Genomic DNA, 20,000 nt, shown 5'->3' with positions numbered 1-20,000 from the left:
TCTCTAATATGGTCATACATTGGGCAGGAGGTTAGGAAGTGCAGCTCAGTTTCCACCTCATTTTGTGGGCAGTGAGCCTGTCTTCTCTTGAGAGCCATGTCTGCCTACGGCGGCCTTTCTCAATAGCAAGGCTATGCTCACTGAGTCTGTACATAGTCAAAGCTTTCCTTAATTTTGGGTCAGTCACAGTGGTCAGGTATTCTGCCGCTGTGTACTCTCTGTGTAGGGTCAAATAGCATTCTAGTTTGCTCAGTTTTTTTGTTAATTCTTTCCAATGTGTTAAGTAGTAATCTTTTTGTTTTCTCATGATTTGGTTGGGTCTAATTGTGCTGCTGTCCTGCTGCTCTGTAGGGTGTGTTTGTGTTTGTGATCAGAGCCCCAGGACCAGCTTGCTTAGGGGACTCTTCTCCAGGTTCATCTCTCTGTAGGTGATGGCTTTGTTATGGAAGGTTTGGGAATCGCTTCCTTTTAGGTGGTTATAGAATTGAATGGCTCTTTTCTGGATTTTGATCATTAGTGGGTATCGGCCTAATTCTGCTCTGCATGCATTATTTGGTGTTCTACGTTGTACACAGAGGATATTTTTGCAGTATTCTGAGTGCAGAGTCTCAATTTGGTGTTTGTCCCATTTTGTGAAGTTGGTTGGTGAGCGGACCCCAGACCTCACAACCATAAAGGGCAATGGGCTCTATGACTGATTCAAGTATTTTTTGCCAAATCCTATTTGGTATGTTGAAATTTATGTTCCTTTTGATGGCATAGAATGCCCTTCTTGCCTTGTCTCTCAGATCGTTCACAGCTTTGTGGAAGTTACCTGTGGTGCTGATGTTTAGGCCAAGGTATGTATAGTTTTTTGTGTGCTCTAGGGCAACGGTGTCTAGATGGCATTTGTATTTGTGGTCCTGGTGACTGGACCTTTTTTGGAACACCATTATTTTGGTCTTACTGAGATTTACTGTCAGGGCCCAGGTCTGACAGAATCTGTGCAGAAGATCTAGGTGCTGCTGTAGGCCCTTCTTGGTTGGTGACAGAAGCACCAGATCATCAGCAAACAGCAGACATTTGACTTCGGATTCTAGTAGGGTGAGGCCGGGTGCTGCAGACTTTTCTAGTGCCCGCGCCAATTCGTTGATATATATGTTGAAGAGGGTGGGGCTTAAGCTGCATCCCTGTCTCACCCCACGACCCTGTGTGAAGAAATGTGTGTGTTCTTTTGCCAATTTTAACAGCACACGTGTTGTTTGTGTACATGGATTTTATAATGTTGTATGTTTTACCCCCAACACCACTTTCCATCAGTTTGTATAACAGACCCTCATGCCAGATTGAGTCGAAGGCTTTTTTGAAATCAACAAAGCATGAGAAGACTTTGCCTTTGTTTTGGTTTGTTTGTTTGTCAATTAGGGTGTGCAGGGTGAATACATGGTCTGTTGTACGGTAATTTGGTAAAAAGCCAATTTGACATTTGCTCAGTACATTGTTTTCATTGAGGAAATGTACGAGTCTGCTGTTAATGATAATGCAGAAGATTTTCCCAAGGTTACTGTTGACGCATATTCCACGGTAGTTATTTGGGTCAAATTTGTCTCCACTTTTGTGGATTGGGGTGATCAGTCCTTGGTTCCAAATATTGGGGAAGATGCCAGAGCTAAGGATGATGTTAATAAGTTTTAGTATAGCCAATTGGAATTTGTTGTCTGTATATTTGATCATTTCATTGAGGATACCATCAACACCACAGGCCTTTTGGGTTGGAGGGTTTTTATTTTGTCCTGTAACTCATTCAATGTAATTGGAGAATCCAGTTGGTTCTGGTAGTCTTTAATAGTTGATTCTAAGATCTGTATTTGATCATGTATATGTTTTTGCTCTTTATTCTTTGTTATAGAGACAAAAATATTGGAGAAGTGGTTTACCCATACATCTCCATTTTGGATAGATAATTCTTTGTGTTGTTGTTTGTTTAGTGTTTTCCAATTTTCCCAGAAGTGGTTAGAGTTTATGGATTCTTCAATTACATTCAGCTGATTTCTGACGTGCTGTTCCTTCTTTTTCTGTGGTGTATTTCTGTATTGTTTTAGTGATTCACCATAGTGAAGGCGTAGACAGATAGAAGAGAGAGAGAGAGAGAGATATAGAGAGAGAGAAGAAAGAGATGGACTCACTGGCTGCCCTTCAGAGAGCTGGTAGTCCCATCCACCATCCAACGTAGACTCTCTATCTCTCTTTCTCTCTCTCTCTTTCTCTTGTTTCCGTTCTCTCACCTTTTGTCTTTTCATCTTCCATTATCTCTCCCTCTCCCCTCTCTCTCCTCTCTCCTCTCTTTCTCTCTCTTCTCTCTCTCCTCTCTCCTCTCTCTCATCTTCTCCATCTCTCTTTCTCTCTCTCTTTCTCTTGTTTACGTTCTCTCACCTTTTGTCTTTTCATCTTTTTCATTATCTCTCCCTCTCCCCTCTCTCTCCTGCTTTCCATCTTCCTCTCCTCTTTCTTCCTCTCTCCATATCTCCCTCTCTCTCTCTCCTCTCTCCCTCTCTCTCTCTCATCGTATTCCCTTTAAGCCCTGTTTCTTCGCTTCAATCAAAGTGGCATTTGAATCAATCAGTGGTTTAAGCTCAAAGAACGCTGTGATGGAGAGAGGGAGTAGAGACGCAAGGGAGCAGAGTAGAGAGAGGGCAAAGAGATGTTTCTCACCCCTCTGATATGGGCATTGCACATTGTAGGTGTTTGAGAGACCTTTGATGGTTTAGAGAGCTGTATGGTAGGGTATTTAGGTGCTTGAGAGACCTTTGATGGTTTAGAGAGCTATATTGTAGGGTATTTAGGTGCTTGAGAGACCTTTGATGGTTTAGAGAGTGGAATTAACCTATTTCGTGTATATACTTGCTCCTGCGGTGTCAATTTATTAAAAAGCAAAAGCATCATTTTTTGTGCTTTTCATGATAAAAAAAGACTATATTTTCCAGGCCAGGTATTAGCAGAAGCTCTCCACAGGCAAATCATTCATTTGAGCTCAGATTCTGTCTTTCAGGTGTTGCCATGATTACAGCTTGCCATGCCATAGATGGTAATTATTACCAATAAGCACCACTCTTTTTGGTTATAATGGTTTATCCCAAATACATTGACCCCCCTCTCCATTCTCTCTATGCTTCGGTCCAGCTCAATGTGGAGGAATCCAGGGGGAGATGGAAGGCATGATCCTTAGCCCTGGTTTCCCTGGCAACTACCCTAGCAACAGTGACTGTACCTGGAGAATCTACCTGGCTGTGGGATACGGTGAGATAGAGCCCCCTTCACTAAGATGCCGTGATTGTTGTACAGTGCTCCACAATACCAGAGGAACAGCAATAGAACGAGAGAAATTAGAAAGACAACTGATGTTAGTCTCTGGTTATCTGTCTCTAACCCTTACCTGTGTCTCTAACCCTTACCTGTGTTCCTGAGGTTATCTGTCTCTAACCCTTACCTGTGTCTCTAACCCTTACCTGTGTTCCTGAGGTTATCTGTCTCTCACCCTTACCTGTGTTCCTGAGGTTACCTGTGTTCCTGAGGTTATCTGTCTCTAACCCTTACCTGTGTTCCTGAGGTTATCTGTCTCTAACCCTTACCTGTGTTCCTGAGGTTACCTGTGTTCCTGAGGTTACCTGTGTTCCTGAGGTTACCTGTGTTCCTGAGGTTACCTGTCTCTAACCCTTACCTGTGTTCCTGAGGTTATCTGTCTCTAACCCTTACCTGTGTTCCTGAGGTTATCTGTCTCTAACCCTTACCTGTGTCCCTGAGGTTATCTGTCTCTAACCCTTACCTGTGTTCCTGAGGTTACCTGTGTTCCTGAGGTTACCTGTGTTCCTGAGGTTACCTGTCTCTAACCCTTCCCTGTGTTCCTGAGGTTACCTGTGTTCCTGAGGTTACCTGTGTTCCTGAGGTTACCTGTGTTCCTGAGGTTACCTGTGTTCCTGAGGTTACCTGTGTTCCTGAGGTTATCTGTGTTCCTGAGGTTATCTGTCTCTAACCCTTACCTGTGTTCCTGAGGTTACCTGTGTTCCTGAGGTTATCTGTCTCTAACCCTTACCTGTGTTCCTGAGGTTACCTGTGTTCCTGAGGTTACCTGTGTTCCTGAGGTTACCTGTGTTCCTTCACCCCAGGAGCCCACGTCCAGTTCTTAAACTTCTCCACCGAGGCCAACCATGACTTCCTGGAGATTCGGAACGGGCCCCTGGATACCAGCACTGTGATTGGTCGATTTAGTGGAACGGATGTCCCGCCCTCCCTTCTCACCACCTCCCATGAGACCACAGTGTATTTCCATAGCGACCACTCCCAGAACAGGCCAGGCTTCAGGTTTGAGTACCAGGGTAAGAGATGAAGAATGTAATGGATGCTCATACATTTCAGGTTGATTTTCAATAGACAGGTTCCATCTATAATTCTGAATTTAGACAGTGCCTGTTGTTCTCCGGTTTGGGAATGAGGCACACTGCTTGGTCAAACACTGACGTCTGAAAACATCTCACTAAACTAAACCTGGAGTGAACTATTCCTGTGAAAACGACGACAAGATATCTCTCCACCTGTCTGACTCATTTTGTCCCTGGATATATTTTTATGGACCACATTCCTCCATGACGATGTCGTCAGAGAATGAACAGTCACCTAACTCGTAAACGTGAAATGATGAATCTGGATCCATGGATTTGTCTTTGTTGCGTTACACCAGTATTTCACTGATCTTGGATGTAAACCTGTCATAGGCTGAGGTCTTAAAACACTTAAAAGACACACCCTCGTCCACTTACCCTCGCCTTATGCCCTTGGGGGAATCACCGTCGCTTGGAGGGCGATCCAAATGAAAAAGGGAAGTTTACAGCCCCTGTTGTCTTTGTGTACAGTAACGTTCACTCTGTCTCTCTCTCCCATCTCTAATGCCTGAATCAGTATTTATATTATTCATAAAGATTGTACATCTGTTAAGAAAAGTCAGTACATCTGCTAAGAAAAGTCAGTACATCTGCTAAGAAAAGTCAGTACATCTGCTAAGAAAAGTCAGTTCATCTGTTAAGAAAAGTCAGTACATCTGCTAAGAAAAGTCAGTACATCTGCTAAGAAAAGTCAGTACATCTGCTAAGAAAAGTCAGTACATCTGCTAAGAAAAGTCAGTACATCTGCTAAGAAAAGTCAGTACATCTGCTAAGAAAAGTCAGTTCATCTGCTAAGAAAAGTCAGTACATCTGCTAAGAAAAGTCAGTACATCTGCTAAGAAAAGTCAGTACATCTGCTAAGAAAAGTCAGTACATCTGCTAAGAAAAGTCAGTACATCTGCTAAGAAAAGTCAGTACATCTGCTAAGAAAAGTCAGTACATCTGCTAAGAAAAGTCAGTACATCTGCTAAGAAAAGTCAGTTCATCTGCTAAGAAAAGTCAGTACATCTGCTAAGAAAAGTCAGTTCATCTGCTAAGAAAAGTCAGTTCATCTGCTAAGAAAAGTCAGTACATCTGCTAAGAAAAGTCAGTACATCTGCTAAGAAAAGTCAGTTCATCTGCTAAGAAAAGTCAGTACATCTGCTAAGAAAAGTCAGTACATCTGCTAAGAAAAGTCAGTACATCTGTTAAGAAAAGTCAGTACATCTACTAAGAAAAGTCAGTTCATCTGCTAAGAAAAGTCAGTTCATCTGCTAAGAAAAGTCAGTACATCTACTAAGAAAAGTCAGTTCATCTGCTAAGAAAAGTCAGTACATCTGCTAAGAAAAGTCAGTACATCTGCTAAGAAAAGTCAGTACATCTGCTAAGAAAAGTCAGTACATCTGCTAAGAAAAGTCAGTACATCTGCTAAGAAAAGTCAGTACATCTGCTAAGAAAAGTCAGTACATCTGCTAAGAAAAGTCAGTACATCTGCTAAGAAAAGTCAGTACATCTGCTAAGAAAAGTCAGTACATCTGCTAAGAAAAGTCAGTACATCTGCTAAGAAAAGTCAGTACATCTGCTAAGAAAAGTCAGTACATCTGCTAAGAAAGTCAGTACATCTGCTAAGAAAAGTCAGTACATCTGCTAAGAAAAGTCAGTACATCTGCTAAGAAAAGTCAGTACATCTGCTAAGAAAAGTCAGTACATCTGCTAAGAAAAGTCAGTTCATCTGCTAAGAAAAGTCAGTACATCTGCTAAGAAAAGTCAGTACATCTGCTAAGAAAGTCAGTTCATCTTGCTAAGAAAAGTCAGTACATCTGCTAAGAAAAGTCAGTTCATCTGCTAAGAAAAGTCAGTTCATCTGCTAAGAAAAGTCAGTACATCTGCTAAGAAAAGTCAGTACATCTGCTAAGAAAAGTCAGTTCATCTGCTAAGAAAAGTCAGTACATCTGCTAAGAAAAGTCAGTACATCTGCTAAGAAAAGTCAGTTCATCTGCTAAGAAAAGTCAGTATCTGCCTTAAGAAAAGTCAGTACATCTGCTAAGAAAAGTCAGTTCATCTGCTAAGAAAAGTCAGTTCATCTGCTAAGAAAAGTCAGTACATCTGCTAAGAAAAGTCAGTACAATCTTGCTAAGAAAAGTCAGTTCATCTGCTAAGAAAGTCAGTCATCTGCTAAGAAAAGTCAGTCATCTGCTAAGAAAAGTCAGTACATCTGCTAAGAAAAGTCAGTACATCTGCTAAGAAAAGTCAGTACATCTGCTAAGAAAGTCAGTACATCTGCTAAGAAAAGTCAGTACATCTGCTAAGAAAGTCAAGTACATCTGCTAAGAAAAGTCAGTACATCTGCTAAGAAAAGTCAGTACATCTGCTAAGGAAAAGTCAGTACATCTGCTAAGAAAAGTCAGTACATCTGCTAAGAAAAGTCAGTACATCTGCTAAGAAAAGTCAGTTCATCTGTTAAGAAAAGTCAGTACATCTGCTAAGAAAAGTCAGTTCATCTGCTAAGAAAAGTCAGTTCATCTGCTAAGAAAAGTCAGTACATCTGCTAAGAAAAGTCAGTTCATCTGCTAAGAAAAGTCAGTTCATCTGCTAAGAAAAGTCAGTACATCTGCTAAGAAAAGTCAGTTCATCTGTTAAGAAAAGTCAGTACATCTGCTAAGAAAAGTCAGTTCATCTGCTAAGAAAAGTCAGTTCATCTGCTAAGAAAAGTCAGTACATCTGCTAAGAAAAGTCAGTTCATCTGCTAAGAAAAGTCAGTTCATCTGCTAAGAAAAGTCAGTACATCTGCTAAGAAAAGTCAGTACATCTGCTAAGAAAAGTCAGTTCATCTGCTAAGAAAAGTCAGTTCATCTGTTAAGAAAAGTCAGTACATCTGCTAAGAAAAGTCAGTTCATCTGCTAAGAAAAGTCAGTACATCTGCTAAGAAAAGTCAGTACATCTGCTAAGAAAAGTCAGTTCATCTGCTAAGAAAAGTCAGTTCATCTGCTAAGAAAAGTCAGTTCATCTGCTAAGAAAAGTCAGTACATCTGTTAAGAAAAGTCAGTACATCTGTTAAGAAAAGTCAGTACATCTGCTAAGAAAAGTCAGTACATCTGCTAAGAAAAGTCAGTACATCTGCTAAGAAAAGTCAGTACATCTGCTAAGAAAAGTCAGTTCATCTGCTAAGAAAAGTCAGTACATCTGCTAAGAAAAGTCAGTTCATCTGCTAAGAAAAGTCAGTACATCTGCTAAGAAAAGTCAGTACATCTGCTAAGAAAAGTCAGTTCATCTGCTAAGAAAAGTCAGTACATCTGCTAAGAAAAGTCAGTTCATCTGCTAAGAAAAGTCAGTACATCTGCTAAGAAAAGTCAGTACATCTGCTAAGAAAAGTCAGTACTCTGCTAAGAAAAGTCAGTACATCTACTAAGAAAAGTCAGTACATCTGCTAAGAAAAGTCAGTACATCTGCTAAGAAAAGTCAGTACATCTGCTAAGAAAAGTCTAGTACATCTGTTAAGAAAAGTCAGTTCATCTGCTAAGAAAGTCAGTACATCTGCTAAGAAAAGTCAGTACATCTGCTAAGAAAAGTCAGTACATCTGCTAAGAAAAGTCAGTACATCTGCTAAGAAAAGTCAGTACATCTGCTAAGAAAAGTCAGTTCATCTGCTAAGAAAAGTCAGTACATCTGCTAAGAAAAGTCAGTACATCTGCTAAGAAAAGTCAGTACATCTGCTAAGAAAAGTCAGTACATCTGCTAAGAAAAGTCAGTTCATCTGCTAAGAAAGTCAGTTCATCTGCTAAGAAAAGTCAGTTCATCCGCTAAGAAAAGTCAGTTCATCTGCTAAGAAAAGTCAGCGATAACTTAATAACAATAACATCAATGGAGAAGTCAAGTGGAAGTAAAAACAAACACGTAAAAAATTGTTCTACTACAAGTCGACACAAACACGTCTCGTAAAAAGTAAATTTTGATTATCTTTTGGAAATTGTAGAAATAGAAAACAGAAACCCCTCCTTCCTCTACCCCAGAAAACAGAAACCCCTCCCTCCTCTCTCCACCCCAGAAGACAGAAACCCCTCCCTCCTCTCTCCACCCCAGAAGGCAGAAACCCCTCCCTCCTCTCTCCACCCCAGAGACAGAAACCCCTCCCTCCTCTCTCCACCCCAGAAAACAGAAACCCCTCCCTCCTCTCTCCACCCCAGAAGGCAGAAACCCCTCCCTCCTCTCTCCACCCCAGAAGACAGAAACCCCTCCCCCCTCTCTCCACCCCAGAAGACAGAAACCCCTCCCTCCTCTCTCCACCCCAGAAAACAGAAACCCCTCCACCTCTTTCCACCCCAGAAGACAGAAACCCCTCCCTCCTCTCTCCACCCCAGAAACCCCTCCCTCCCTCCTCTCTCCACCCCAGAAGACAGAAACCCCTCCCTCCTCTCTCCACCCCAGAAAACAGAAAGTAAAAACCGTTATCTGCAGAGCTACGGCACAAAGGTGCTTAAAACTTGATATTGTGATTGGGTGAATGAGCGGTGAATTGGAAGGTGGCTTCTATCTGGCATCTCCAGAGTGATGTGCATTTTATCATGCACACAAAACATTATATTTAGAAATGCCCCATTTTGCAATGCTTTACTTATCACCCGCAAAGTATGCTCTGATCCAGAAAAATATATTTATTTAGTCATCTTGCTTTTGTATCCAATGAAAAAATGAACAGTTTGATGACTGCATCAAACTCAGGTACTCGCTGAAGAACCCAATTCGGCATATTTTTTCACTTTTTCTCTCCCAAGAATACGCTTGTGATTGAAGAGAAACTGAGAGATGAAGGGAGAGTGAGGGAGGATAAAAGACAGAAAGAGCGTGAGAGAGGTAGAGAGAGAAAGTAAGAGAGCCAGGGAGAAAGAGAGAGTGGAAATGAAGTCATTTCACTCTGATACTCAGACATCCTGATAAATTAGTTACAGGCTCACAGCAATGTGTTACTGGATCTGGGATCGGGATTGCAGACAAACCCAGTAGAGAGGACGAAACTGCACACACCTGGCGGTCATTCTGTGCCTACCCCACTGGTTGCCAATGGAGGAGGCCATTCCGTGTCTACTACACTGGTTGCCAATGGAGGAGGCCATTCCGTGTCTACTACACTGTCCACCAATGGAGGAGGCCATTCTGTGTCTACTACACTGTCCACCAATGGAGGAGGCCATTCTGTGTCTACTACACTGTCCTCTAATGGAGGAGGCCATTCTGTGTCTACTACACTGTCCTCTAATGGAGGAGGCCATTCTGTGTCTACTACACTGTCCTCTAATGGAGGAGGCCATTCTGTGTCTACTACACTGTCCTCTAATGGAGGAGTCCATTCTGTGTCTACTACACTGTCCTCTAATGGAGGAGGCCATTCTGTGTCTACTACACTGTCCTCTAATGGAGGAGGCCATTCTGTGTCTACTACACTGTCCTCTAATGGAGGAGGCCATTCTGTGTCTACCACACTGTCCTCTAATGGAGGAGGCCATTCTGTGTCTACCACACTGTCCTCTAATGGAGGAGGCCATTCTGTGTCTACCACACTGTCCTCTAATGGAGGAGGCCATTCTGTGTCTACTACACTGTCCTCTAATGGAGGAGGCCATTCCGTGTCTACTACACTGTCCTCTAATGGAGGAGGCCATTCTGTGTCTACTACACTGTCCTCTAATGGAGGAGGCCATTCCGTGTCTACTACACTGTCCTCTAATGGAGGAGGCCATTCTGTGTCTACTACACTGTCCTCTAATGGAGGAGGCCATTCCGTGTCTACTACACTGTCCACCATTGGAGGAGGCCATTCTGTGTCTACTACACTGTCCTCTAATGGAGGAGGCCATTCCATGTCTACTACACTGTCCTCTAATGGAGGAGGCCATTCCATGTCTACTACACTGTCCTCTAATGGAGGAGGCCATTCCATGTCATTCTCAGTAGACAACATTCTCATGAACAAAGTGTTTCCTTCTGTTGTCTATGTCTGTCTCACAACATAATGCATTCTGGTTCTGTATTGATGGTACCTCTTCCTGGTTCTGTATTGATGGTACCTCTTCCTGGTTCTGTATTGATGGTACCTCTTCCTGGAAAGTCTGATGGTATTATGCAACATGACTGCTCTGTTTCTGTCTCTCTCTCCCATCTCTATTCCTCCCTCTTCCCTCCGTCTCTCTCTCCCATCTCTATTCCTCCCTCTTCCCTCTTCCCTCTGTCTCTCTCTCCCATCTCTATTCCTCCCTCTTCCCTCTCTCTCCCAACTCTATTCCTCCCTCTTCCCTCTGTCTCTCCCATCTCTATTCCTCCCTCTTCCCTCTCTCTCCCATCTCTATTCCTCCCTCTTCCCTCTCTCTCTCCCATCTCTATTCCTCCCTCTTTCCTCTGTCTCTCTCTCCCATCTCTATTCCTCCCTCTTCCCTCTCTCTCTCTCTCCCATCTCTATTCCTCCCTCTTCCCTCTCTCTCTCTCTCTCTCCCATCTCTATTCCTCCCTCTTCCCTCTGTCTACCATCTCTATTCCTCTCTCTTCCCTCCCTCTTCCCTCTGTCTCCCATCTCTATTCCTCTCTCTTCCCTCCCTCTTCCCTCTGTCTCTCTCTCCCATCTCTATTCCTCTCTCTTCCCTCCCTCTTCCCTCTGTCTCTCCCATCTCTATTCCTCCCTCTTCCCTCTATCTCTCTCTCCCATCTCTATTCCTCCCTCTTTCCTCTGTCTCTCTCTCCCATCTCTATTCCTCCCTCTTCCCTCTGTCTCTCTCTCTCCCATCTCTATTCCTCCTCTTCCCTCTATCTCTCTCTCCCATCTCTATTCCTCCCTCTTCCTCTGTCTCTCTCTCTCCCATCTCTATTCCTCCCTCTTTCCTCTGTCTCTCTCTCCCATCTCTATTCTCCTCTTCGTCTCTGTCTCTCCCATCTCTATTCCTCCCTCTTCCCTCTGTCTCTCTCTCCCATCTCTATTCCTCCCTCTTCCTCTGTCTCTCTCTCCCATCTCATTCTCCCTCTTCCCTATTTCTCTCTCTCCCATCTCTATTCCTCCTCTTCCCTCTGTCTCTCTCTCTCCATCTCTATTCCTCCCTCTTTCCTCTGTCCTCTCTTCCATCTCTATTCCTCCCGCTTCCCTCTGTCTCTCTCTCCCATCTCTATTCTCCCTCTTCCTCTGTCTCTCTCTCTCCCATCTCTATTCCTCCCTCTTTCCTCTGTCTCTCTTCCATCTCTATTCCTCCCTCTTCCCTCTGTCTCTCACATCTCTATTCCTCCCTCTTCTCTCTGTCTCTCCCATCTCTATTCCTCCCTCTTCCCTCTGTCTCTCTCTCCCATCTCTATTCCTCCCTCTTCCCTCTGTCTCTCTCTCCCATCTCTATTCCTCCCTCTTCCCTCTGTCTCTCTCTCTCCCATCTCTATTCCTCCCTCTTTCCTCTGTCTCTCTTCCATCTCTATTCCTCCCTCTTCCCTCTGTCTCTCCCATCTCTATTCCTCCCTCTTCTCTCTGTCTCTCCCATCTCTATTCCTCCCTCTTCCCTCTGTCTCTCTCTCCCATCTCTATTCCTCCCTCTTCCCTCTGTCTCTCTCTCCCATCTCTATTCCTCCCTCTTCCCTATGTCTCTCTCTCCCATCTCTATTCCTCCCTCTTCCCTCTGTCTCTCTCTCTCCCATCTCTATTCCTCCCTCTTTCCTCTGTCTCTCTTCCATCTCTATTCCTCCCTCTCCCTCTGTCTCTCACATCTCTATTCCTCCTCTTTCCCTCTGTCTCTCCCATCTCTATTCCTCCCTCTTCCATCTGTCTCTCCCATCTCTATTCCTCCCTCTTCCCTCTGTCTCTCCCATCTCTATTCCTCCCTCTTCCCTCTCTCTCTCCCATCTCTATTCCTCCCTCTTCCCTCTGTCTCTCTCTCCCATCTCTATTCCTCCCTCTTCCCTCTATCTCTCTCTCCCATCTCTATTCCTCCCTCTTCCCTCTATCTCTCTCTCCCATCTCTATTCCTCCCTCTTCCCTCTATCTCTCTCTCCCATCTCTATTCCTCCCTCTTCCCTCTGTCTCTCTCTCCCATCTCTATTCCTCCCTCTTCCCTCTATCTCTCTCTCCCATCTCTATTCCTCCCTCTTCCCTCTATCTCTCTCTCCCATCTCTATTCCTCCCTCTTCCCTCTGTCTCTCTCTCCCATCTCTATTCCTCCCTCTTCCCTCTGTTTCTCTCTCCCATCTCTATTCCTCCCTCTTCCCTCTGTCTCTCTCTCCCATCTCTATTCCTCCCTCTTACCTCTATCTCTCTCTCCCATCTCTATTCCTCCCTCTTCCCTCTGTCTCTCTCTCCCATCTCTATTCCTCCCTCTTCCCTCTGTCTCTCTCTCCCATCTCTATTCCTCCCTCTTCCCTCTATCTCTCTCTCCCATCTCTATTCCTCCCTCTTCCCTCTATATCTCTCTCCCATCTCTATTCCTCCCTCTTCCCTCTGTCTCTCTCTCCCATCTCTATTCCTCCCTCTTCCCTCTGTCTCTCTCTCCCATCTCTATTCCTCCCTCTTCCCTCTGTCTCTCCCATCTCTATTCCTCCCTCTTCCCTCTGTCTCTCTCTCTCCCATCTCTATTCCTCTCTCTTCCCTCCCTCTTCCCTCTCTCTCTCTCCCATCTCTATTCCTCCCTCTTCCCTCCTCCCCTCCTTCCTCCCTCTTCCTTCCTCCCCAGCCTATGAGCTTAATGAGTGTCTGGACCCAGAGCCGTTCCGTTACGGCGTGGTGGTGGGGGCAGGCTACAACGTGGGCCAGTCCATTTCCTTTGAGTGTCTCCCCGGCTACCAGTTAATGGGACATTCCATCCTGACCTGCGAACACGGGACCACACGCAACTGGGACCGCCCCTTCCCTCGCTGTGAAGGTAACACACTACAGACTCTAATTCCGATTCGCTAGCGCCACCCGTAATAGCACCTCATTGGTCCAATTAATTCCTGTTCAACTTTGAAATGAACCATTACTGGACTTAAGAGCTCTTCAGTGGAATCAATAACAATGCCAAGGAGATAGGGAACAAGATGGAGAGAGGGGAATAGGGAGAGTGTGTGGCTGGATGGCAAAAGATAACCAAAGAATAATGAGTGTGTGTGTGTGTGTGTGTGTGTGTGTGTGTGTGTGTGTGTGTGTGTGTGTGTGTGTGTGTGTGTGTGTGTGTGTGTGTGTGTGTGTGTGCGTGTGCGTGCGTGCATACACCAGCCCATCCCCAGCTCTCCTGCGAGGATCTCTGACTGTGAACGTAATTAAATTGGCTTTAATGTGGGATGGGATAGAAGAGTAGAGAGACAGAGAGAACTTCCACAAAGCTGTGAACGATCTGAGAGACGAGAAGGGCATTCTACACCATCAAAAGGAAAATAAAATTTGACATAGCAATTAGGATCCCTTTTATGGTTGTGAGATCTGGAGTCTGGAGTCCGCTCACCAACCAAGAAATCACAAATTGGGACAAACACCAAATTGAGACTCTGCATGCAGAATATTCCAAAAATATCTTCCGTGTACAACGTAAAACATCAATTAATACATGAAGAGCGGAATTAGGCCGATACCCACTAATGATCAAAATACAGAAAAGAGCCGTTAAATTCTACAACCATGTAAATTCAAATCAAAATCTAAGTCTCCAATTTAAAGCAATTTATTTAATTCAAAACCAAAAGCCTGAAAACAAAAACACACCAAAAAAAAATCCCAAAGTCGACTAAATTACTAATAAAGAAAACAGAGCTGCACATATTCTCCTCCAAGAGATAAATTATTTGCAGAAATGACTAAATGTCCAAATTGCATCTTATTAAAGGAAAAAGAAAAGCTCTTCCTCTTCCTCTTTGCAGCAGCAGTATCCTGTCCAACACTGAATAATAACATCTGCATAGTAAACACTGTCGTGTCTTTACTATCATTACCTGACGCCCAATTTTTCAGTTTTTGATTGGTTAAAAAAGTTTGAAATATCCAATAAATGTCGTTCCACTTCATGATTGTGTCCCACTGGTTGTTGATTCTTCACAAAAAAATACAGTTTTATATCTTTATGTTTGAAGCCTGAAATGTGGCAAAAGGTCGCAAAGTTCAAGGGGGCCGAATACTTACGCAAGGCACTGTATATATATATATATATATATATATATGAGATTCTTGAAACTCTAGCCGTCCATGAAGGCATCTTTGCACAGTCTTGGCATTCCCTCAACCAGCTTGTTGAGGTAGTCACCTGGAATTCATTTCAATTAGGAGGTGTGCCTTGTTAAAATGTAATTTGTGGAATTGATTTCCTCCTTAATGTGTTTGAGCCAATCATTTGTGTTATGACAAGGTAGGGGTGGTATACAGAAGATAGCCCTATTTTGGTAAAAGACCAAGTCCATATTATGTCAAGAACAGCTCAAATAAGCAAAGAGAAATGACAGTCCATCATTACTTTAAGACATGAAGGTCATGTCAAATCTGGAACATTCAGGAACTTTGAAAGTTTCTTCAAGTACAGTCGCAAAAACCACCAAGCGCCACAGGAAAGGAAGACCCAGAGTTACCCCCTGCTGCAGAGGATAAGTTCATTAGAGTTACCAGCCTCAGAAATCAACTTGCTGCACCTCAGATTGCAGCCCAAATAAATGCTTCATGGAGTTCAAGAAACAGACACATCTCAACATCAACTGTTCAGAGGAGACTGTGTGAATCAGGCCCTCATGGTTGAACTGCTGCAAAGAAACCACTACTAAAGGACACCAATAAGAAGAAGAGAATTGCTTGGCCCAAGAAACACGAGCAATGGACATTAGACCGGTGGAAATCTGTCCTCTGATGAGATTTTTTGGTTCCGTGTCTTTGTGAGACGCAGAGCAGGTGAATGGATGATCTCTGCATGTTTGGTTGGAAGGAGAACGAGGTGTGATGGTGTGATGGTGCTTTGCTGGTGACACTGTCAGTGATTTATTTAGAAGTCAAGGGACACTTAACCAGCATGGCTACCACAGCATTCTGCAGGGATACACCATCCTACATGGTTTGGGCTTAGTGGGACTATCATTTGTTTTTCAACAGGACAATGACCCAAAACACACCTCCAGGCTCCTTAAGATCTGTTTGACCAAGAAGGAGAGTGATGGAGTGCTGCATCAGATGACCTGGCCTCCACAATCACCCTACCTCAACCCAATTGAGATGGTTTGGGATGAGATGGACCGCAGAGTGAAGTAAAAGCAGCGAACAAGTGCTCAGCATATGAGGGAACTCCTTCAAGACTGTTGGAAAATCATTCCAGGTGACTACCTCATGAAGCTGGTTGAGAGAATGCCAAGATTGTGCAAAGCTGTCATCAAGGAAAAGGGTGGCTACTTTGAAGAATCTCTAATATAAAATATGTTTTCATTTGTTCAACACTTTTTTGGTTACTACATGATTCCATATTGTTGCTGTCTTCACTATTATTATACAGGTAGAAAACCTTTGAATAAAATAAAGAAAACCTTTGAATGAGTCGGTGTCCCCAAACCTTTGAATGAGTCGGTGTGTCCAAACCTTTGAATGAGTAGGTGTGTCCAAACCTTTGAATGAGTCGGTGTCCCCAAACCTTTGAATGAGTAGGTGTGTCCAAACCTTTGAATGAGTAGGTGTGTCCAAACCTTTGAATGAGTCGGTGTGTCCAAACCTTTGAATGAGTCGGTGTGTCCAAACCTTTGAATGAGTAGGTGTCCCCAAACCTTTGAATGAGTCGGTGTCCCCAAACCTTTGAATGAGTAGGTGTGTCCAAACCTTTGAATGAGTAGGTGTGTCCAAACCTTTGAATGAGTCGGTGTGTCCAAACCTTTGAATGAGTCGGTGTGTCCAAACCTTTGAATGAGTAGGTGTCCCCAAACCTTTGAATGAGTCGGTGTCCCCAAACCTTTGAATGAGTAGGTGTGTCCAAACCTTTGAATGAGTAGGTGTGTCCAAACCTTTGAATGAGTCGGTGTGTCCAAACCTTTGAATGAGTAGGTGTGTCCAAACCTTTGAATGAGTCGGTGTGTCCAAACCTTTGAATGAGTCGGTGTGTCCAAACCTTTGAATGAGTCGGTGTGTCCAAACCTTTGAATGAGTAGGTGTGTCCAAACCTTTGAATGAGTAGGTGTGTCCAAACCTTTGAATGAGTAGGTGTGTCCAAACCTTTGAATGAGTAGGTGTGTCCAAACCTTTGAATGAGTCGGTGTGTCCAAACCTTTGAATGAGTAGGTGTGTCCAAACCTTTGAATGAGTCGGTGTGTCCAAACCTTTGAATGAGTCGGTGTGTCCAAACCTTTGAATGAGTCGGTGTCCCCAAACCTTTGAATGAGTCGGTGTGTACAAACATTTGAATGAGTAGGTGTGTCCAAACCTTTGAATGAGTCGGTGTCCCCAAACCTTTGAATGAGTAGGTGTGTCCAAACCTTTGAATGAGTAGGTGTGTCCAAACCTTTGAATGAGTAGGTGTGTCCAAACCTTTGAATGAGTAGGTGTGTCCAAACCTTTGAATGAGTAGGTGTGTCCAAACCTTTGAATGAGTAGGTGTGTCCAAACCTTTGAATGAGTAGGTGTGTCCAAACCTTTGAATGAGTCGGTGTGTCCAAACCTTTGAATGAGTAGGTGTGTCCAAACCTTTGAATGAGTCGGTGTGTCCAAACCTTTGAATGAGTCGGTGTGTCCAAACCTTTGAATGAGTCCGGTGTCCCCAAACCTTTGAATGAGTTGGTGTGTACAAACATTTGAATGAGTAGGTGTGTCCAAACCTTTGAATGAGTCGGTGTCCCCAAACCTTTGAATGAGTAGGTGTGTCCAAACCTTTGAATGAGTAGGTGTGTCCAAACCTTTGAATGAGTAGGTGTGTCCAAACCTTTGAATGAGTAGGTGTGTCCAAACCTTTGAATGAGTCGGTGTGTCCAAACCTTTGAATGAGTAGGTGTGTCCAAACCTTTGAATGAGTCGGTGTGTCCAAACCTTTGAATGAGTCGGTGTGTCCAAACCTTTGAATGAGTCGGTGTCCCCAAACCTTTGAATGAGTCGGTGTGTACAAACATTTGAATGAGTAGGTGTGTCCAAACCTTTGAATGAGTCGGTGTCCCCAAACCTTTGAATGAGTCGGTGTCCCCAAACATTTGAATGAGTAGGTGTGTCCAAACATTTGAATGAGTAGGTGTGTCCAAACATTTGAATGAGTAGGTGTGTCCAAACCTTTGAATGAGTCGGTGTGTCCAAACATTTGAATGAGTAGGTGTGTCCAAACATTTGACTGGCACCGAAGCTGCTCCTGAATAATATTATCATAAACTAAAACTATTTTGTAAGTTGTCTGTGATTCTATTCCTCTATTCCACACAGGGTCTCTCGTCTCCCAGCAGTCAGTGGGGTTTAGGAGGGACATTAGGAGAACATGTTAGTGAACGCGAGGAGGGGGTTCAACATCATTCAGCGTTGTTTCAGGACCACCTGTGTGTTCTGGGGACATTTGAAACATCCATATAAATGCAAAGCACCCCCTTAGTGGGGTTTAGAAGACGGGGGGGGGAGGGAGGGAGGGAGGGAGGGAGGGAGGGAGGGAGGGGAGGGGAGGGGAGGGGAGGGAGGGAGGGAGGGAGGGGAGGGGGGGCAGAGGTGGGGGGGGGGGGAGGTGTAGGAGTAGGAGGATTGAGGTGTAGGAGTAGGAGGATTGAGGTGAGGGAGAGCAGGGAGGGAGGGGAGGGAGGGGGGGCAGAGGTGGGGGGGGGGGGGGAGGTGAAGGAGTAGGAGTAGGAGGTTTGAGGTGGGGGGGAGGAGGAGGAGGGAGGGCCAATCTGTCAGTTAGTGGGGAAGGGGGACTATGAAGTCCCGGAGCAAATGCTCTGTCGTGGGGCTATGAGAGTCAGAGACGAGGGGGAGGAGGAGGGCGAGGAGGGGGAGGGTGCAGTGTGGTCAGAGACGAGGGGGAGGAGGAGGGGGAGGGTGCAGTGTGGTCAGAAACAAGGGGTAGGAGGAGGGGGAGGAGGGGGAGGGTGCAGTGGGGTCAGAGACGAGGGGTAGGAGGAGGGGGAGGGTGCAGTGTGGTCAGAGACGAGGTGGAGGAGGGGAGAGAGAGAGTGCAGTGGGGTCAGAGACGAGGGGGAGGAGGAGGGGGAGGAGGGGGAGGGTGCAGTGGGGTCAGAGTCGAGGGGTAGGAGGAGGGGGAGGAGGGGGAGGGTGCAGTGGGGTCAGAGACGAGGGGTAGGAGGAGGGGGAGGGTGTAGTGTGGTCAGAGACGAGGTGGAGGAGGGGAGAGAGAGAGTGCAGTGGGGTCAGAGACGAGGGGTAGGAGGAGGGGAGAGAGAGTGCAGTGGGGTCAGAGACGAGGTGGAGGAAGAGGGGGAGGAGGAGGTGGAGGAAGAGGGGGTCAGAGACAACTGTCACACAGCAAGTGTCCTCTACTGCCCAGCAAGACTACTACCCCCTAACACATACAGCTAGTGCCCTCCACAGCCCCATATATCCTCTACTCCTTCATCCCTCCATCCATAACTCCATTCCTCCCTCCCCAGCCTCCACTGGGATCGGGGTTATGGCCTTATCTTCCTGGAACACTCCAACTGAGTCCTCACTCACTAACAGGCTTCCTGGGTAATCTTCAGCCCTGATGTGTGTGTGTGTGTGTGTGTGTGTGTGTGTGTTTGTGTGTGTGTGTGTGTGTATGTGAGTGTGAGTGTGAGAGACAGAAACAGAGAGAGACAGAGAGACAGAGAGAGAGAGACAGAGAGACAGAGAGAGACAGCGAGAGAGACAACGAGAGAGAGAGACAGAGAGGGAGAGAGAGAGAAAGAGAGAGAATCCTTTTTTCACTGATTCCCCTGGATAAAGACTTCTGTATGGTTTTATTCAGTCTGTGGTATTTATTCCCCCCCCCCACCCCCCCCCCCCCCCATCTCCCCAGTGCCTTGTGGGGGTAACATCACGTCAGACAACGGGACTATCTTCTCTCCTGGTTATCCGGAGGAGTACCCCAGCTCTGCTGACTGTACCTGGCTGATCACCGTAGCAACAGGCCTGGGTGTCAGACTCAACTTTACCCTACTGCAGGTCCATGGGCCACATGACTTCATCACTGTCTGGTGAGTCTGGTTATATATATATAAACCTTTATTTAACGTTTAACGTTAAACGGAACGTTAACGGAAAGTCAGAGTTCATCAGGAAACAATGAGACATACAACAGAAGCATACAGATAATCTGTTGGCATAACAGATTCATCAAATGATATGCTGTTCCAGACTTAGTGCACTACTGTTGACCAGGGTCTCTGATAAACAGCCGCAGTGTAAAAAGAGGGGTTGGGGGGGGGCACATAATGCAAATGGCCTTAACTTGTTCAGGACTCTTATGGCTTTGGGGGTAGAAGCTGTTTAAAAGCCTCTTGGACCTAGACTTGGCGCTCCGGTACCGCTTGCCATGTGGTAGTAGAGAGAACAGTCTATGACTGGGGTGGCTGGGGTCTTTGACAATTTTTAGGGCGTTCCTCTGACACCGCCTGGTATAGAGGTCCTGGATGGCAGGCAGCTTAGCCCCAGTGATGTACTGGGCCATACACACTACCCTCTGAGTGTGTACGAGGCAGTGATGCAACCGGTCAGGA

At 45.1% G+C, this 20,000-nt stretch overlaps 1 protein-coding gene across 1 annotated transcript in view; it reads left to right on the top strand.

Moving 5' to 3' along the window:
- The window catches only part of LOC109883181 (CUB and sushi domain-containing protein 2-like), an 899,659-nt gene that overhangs the window by 717,566 nt on the left and 162,093 nt on the right, over positions 1–20,000 (top strand). The window contains 4 exon segments of the mRNA XM_031794932.1: positions 3,160–3,276; positions 4,143–4,352; positions 13,082–13,270; positions 19,301–19,478. Of these exon segments, the coding sequence (XP_031650792.1) occupies positions 3,160–3,276; positions 4,143–4,352; positions 13,082–13,270; positions 19,301–19,478 (694 nt within the window).

Source organism: Oncorhynchus kisutch, linkage group LG17 (assembly GCF_002021735.2).
Source record: "Oncorhynchus kisutch isolate 150728-3 linkage group LG17, Okis_V2, whole genome shotgun sequence".
Taxonomy (NCBI): Eukaryota; Metazoa; Chordata; class Actinopteri; order Salmoniformes; family Salmonidae; genus Oncorhynchus; species Oncorhynchus kisutch.
Note: the sequence above shows the minus strand (reverse complement) of the source record. Positions and strands in the feature narration are given on the sequence as shown.